Below are 3165 nucleotides of genomic sequence, written 5' to 3' on the forward strand. Positions count from 1 at the left end.
GTGACTCCAACCACTGTCGTTATAACACAATAGGGCTCTAACGAAGTGGAAACCAACTCTCCACCCAGACAGTCACTGTAACGACTGTCGTTGGCACATGGAGCACAAAGGGAACCAGTGACATCATCAGCCTTGTGAAAGCCCCTCCCTGAGGTTAAATACCTGGGTCTCCACACCAGATAGTTGGACCAGTCCCAGCCTGGTCAGGTGCGAGAAAGAACTGATGAAGCCTCTTGGATGAGAGGTGAAACGTCGTCCTAGACAAATAACCAAGTCCAGTTGCTTTCGATTTAAAACTCCTTTGAGATACTATGACCTGGACAAATGAGAATATTCACAGGCTCATTAATTATGGAGTGTAAATTATAATGACCCGGGTTTGCGTTTTTAAATAAAAGTAGCAGAAATGTTAAATATAAAAAAACCAAAATGTAATTAAACATCTAACTAACAACACCTTCTCTATAATAACGTGTCCGTTAAACAGTGGCAGCCCACTGTTTAACGGACACGGCTGCTGTATGGTCGGAAGTCCATTTTACGAGCTTACATGAAGGGATCAAGGGATCTGTGGCCTGCTGGGAATTGTGGGTAATGAAGTGTTTCTGTGTTGTTTTGGTACACTTGTATAGCAGGTTAGCCCTTAACCATCAGGACTCTGACAGATGGATCATAAGTCATGTTGATGAGAGGGAAGACGGTGATAGTGACCGGAGCCAACAGCGGGATAGGAAAGGCCACCTCAGCCGCCATCGTGAAGCTCCAGGGCCGGGTAATCATGGCCTGCCGGGACCTGAGCAAGGCTGAGGAGGCGGCTCGGGAGATCCGATGGGAGACCGGCGCAGACAGTTCACAGCTGGTGCTCAAACAGCTGAACCTGGCCTCTCTAACATCTGTACACACGTTCTGTCAGGACATAATAAAGGTAGCTGGAAGATCTGTGTCCAGACAAGTACTTCACATGTCTGTTTAAAAACAGCGTCATACCAAACGTCATTTGGAAAATTGTGCATTTTATAAATGTGACCCGTGTTATCTCAGCTTTCTACACCAGTTAAAACCCAACGTTATATATTCTTAATGAATAAACTCCACTCTTTAATTCGGCTTAGGTTTGACTTCACAAATGTCACGTATCACGTATTTAATTACAATTTCAGATTTATTAGTCTGTTCCTGTCCTCAAACTTTAAAGGTTCGATGAAAAGTTAAGGCAGTTTAGTGTGTAATTTTAAGATATTTGAGTGGAATAGGATTGTTTGACAACCAAACTGAAGAACATCACCCATCGATTTACTAAACATGATTTTGGGGGGGTGGGGGGGTGGGGGGGGTTTGGATCATGTGGTTTGGATATGTTGTGTTCACAGTGGGTGACAACTCTGTTTCTGCCCCGATGAAGTGTCAAATGCTGCTGTTACAGTGTAGACCCAGAATGAGGAGGATCCTGAAGTGGTCTGAGGTCCTGACTGATCATTGGTGACTGATTATCTGACAGCAGGCTGTAAACTGACTGTGTGTCTGTGCTGCTGAGCAGGAGGAACCTCGGTTGGATGTGCTGATCAACAATGCTGGTGTCTACCAGTGTCCCTACACCCGGACAGAGGACGGCTTTGAGATGCAGTTTGGGGTCAACCACCTAGGCCACTTCCTGCTCACCCACCTGCTGCTGGACCTCCTGAAGCAATCTGCTCCCAGCCGTGTAGTGGTGGTGTCCTCCAAACTCTATAAGCACGGACACATTAACTTCGAGGACCTGAACAGCGAGCACGGCTACGACAAGGCCTTTGCCTACAGCCGCAGCAAACTGGCCAACCTGCTGTTTACCTGTGAGCTGGCCCGGCGGCTGGGGGACAGCGGGGTGACAGTGAATGCTCTGACTCCAGGTATAGTGAGGACTAACCTTGGGAGGCACATTCATGTCCCAGTGCTAGCTAAGCCCTTGTTCAGCCTGCTCTCCTGGGGCCTGTTTAAGAGCCCAGAGGAGGGGGCTCAGACCTCAGTGTACCTGGCCTGCAGCCCAGATGTAGACGGTGTGCAGGGACAGTGCTTCGCAGAGTGTCAGCCTCAGGTCCTGCTGGACATGGCCACAGACCAGGATGTTGCCAGTAAACTGTGGGACATCAGTGAAGTCATGGTGGGCATCACCACATGACATCATCCTCAGGGTTCCCGTCACAGAGACGGTGACTCTATTATAATCATCAGTAACATTCAGTTCCTGCTTCACAGTCAAATCACAGCTGTAACAGTGGAGGTTTAATGCAGTCACACACTAGTCTGGTTGCCATGTTAGCAGTGGACAGCAGTCATCATGGCTGCAGCTCGAAGCACTCTTCATATTTACCTGAGTGATGATGTTCTCACACCATTGACTTTATTTTGACACAATTTTCTACAAATGTAAACTGAAAACAGATTCTAAACAAGCTTCCTCCTCTGAGTGAGTGATCGTGTTCATATATAATAAAGTTTGTGTCAATGAAGGTTGAGATTGTTGTATTTCTTGTTGTGACAGCTGTGATGCAGGCTTTAAGTTTTCAGCTGGGTCCCTGAAACAAGTAGATCTATGTAAGAGACAGACTGAAATAACATCACTGCACCGGCAGAGTTTTCTACAACAGACAAGTTTATTTCTATAACACAGGTCAACCTGCTTTACACACAGTAGATAAAAGAAACGTGGTCATGGAGGTTTTATCAGTGATCTTTTTTCTTTTGATTCTCATGACCAAGTTCTCACCTGTCAGTTAGGTCACACTGGGCAGTGTGAGTCATTTTACCTGTCCAACTGTCAGACCTGTCCAACAGTCAGACCTGTCCAATAGAGACTATTGATTGACTATGATTAGAGAAAATCAGCAACAGTTTCTGATCCTGAGGTTTTGTTCAGTAGGATAATCTTCACTAATGACACCACTTTATGATGTTTGAAGCATAAATACAATCAGCAGCAGTAAAAAGCTCATGTTAGGCTATAAACCAGTGACACCACGGTCACATGACTTCACCGTCACCACCATTAAACTTCAACTTGTAGTTTGATTTCACTCTGAGCTCTTCTACAAAAGCCACCTGACAAAGTTAGTAACAGAACAACACTGACACAACGAGGCTATAAAGGTGGACTGGTGAGGAGATCAGTTTTCATGTTGGACTGATGAC

General features: G+C 45.8%; 1 protein-coding gene across 1 annotated transcript; it reads left to right on the plus strand.

Moving 5' to 3' along the window:
* The first annotated feature begins 572 nt into the window (after positions 1-572).
* Positions 573-2486, plus strand: rdh14a (retinol dehydrogenase 14a). The gene is made up of 2 exons (XM_071471373.1): positions 573-925; positions 1538-2486. Exons 1-2 carry the CDS (start codon positions 680-682, stop codon positions 2153-2155), a joined length of 864 nt encoding a protein of 287 aa, XP_071327474.1. The 5' UTR covers positions 573-679; the 3' UTR covers positions 2156-2486.
* The last annotated feature ends 679 nt before the right edge of the window (positions 2487-3165 follow it).

This window comes from Trachinotus anak, unplaced genomic scaffold (genome assembly GCF_046630095.1).
Source record: "Trachinotus anak isolate AG129_WGS33_773 ecotype Australia unplaced genomic scaffold, CSIRO_AGI_Tana_v1 ptg000033l, whole genome shotgun sequence".
Classification (NCBI taxonomy): Eukaryota; Metazoa; Chordata; class Actinopteri; order Carangiformes; family Carangidae; genus Trachinotus; species Trachinotus anak.

What these genes read in the sequence shown, in the direction of transcription:
- rdh14a (XM_071471373.1), top strand. Translation starts at nt 680, where the DNA reads ATGTTGATGAGAGGGAAGACGGTGATAGTGACCGGAGCCAACAGCGGG. An exon ending in TCTGTCAGGACATAATAAAG is followed by an intron (nt 926 to 1,537) that starts GTAGCTGGAAGA and finishes GCTGCTGAGCAG; the next exon opens with GAGGAACCTCGGTTGGATGT.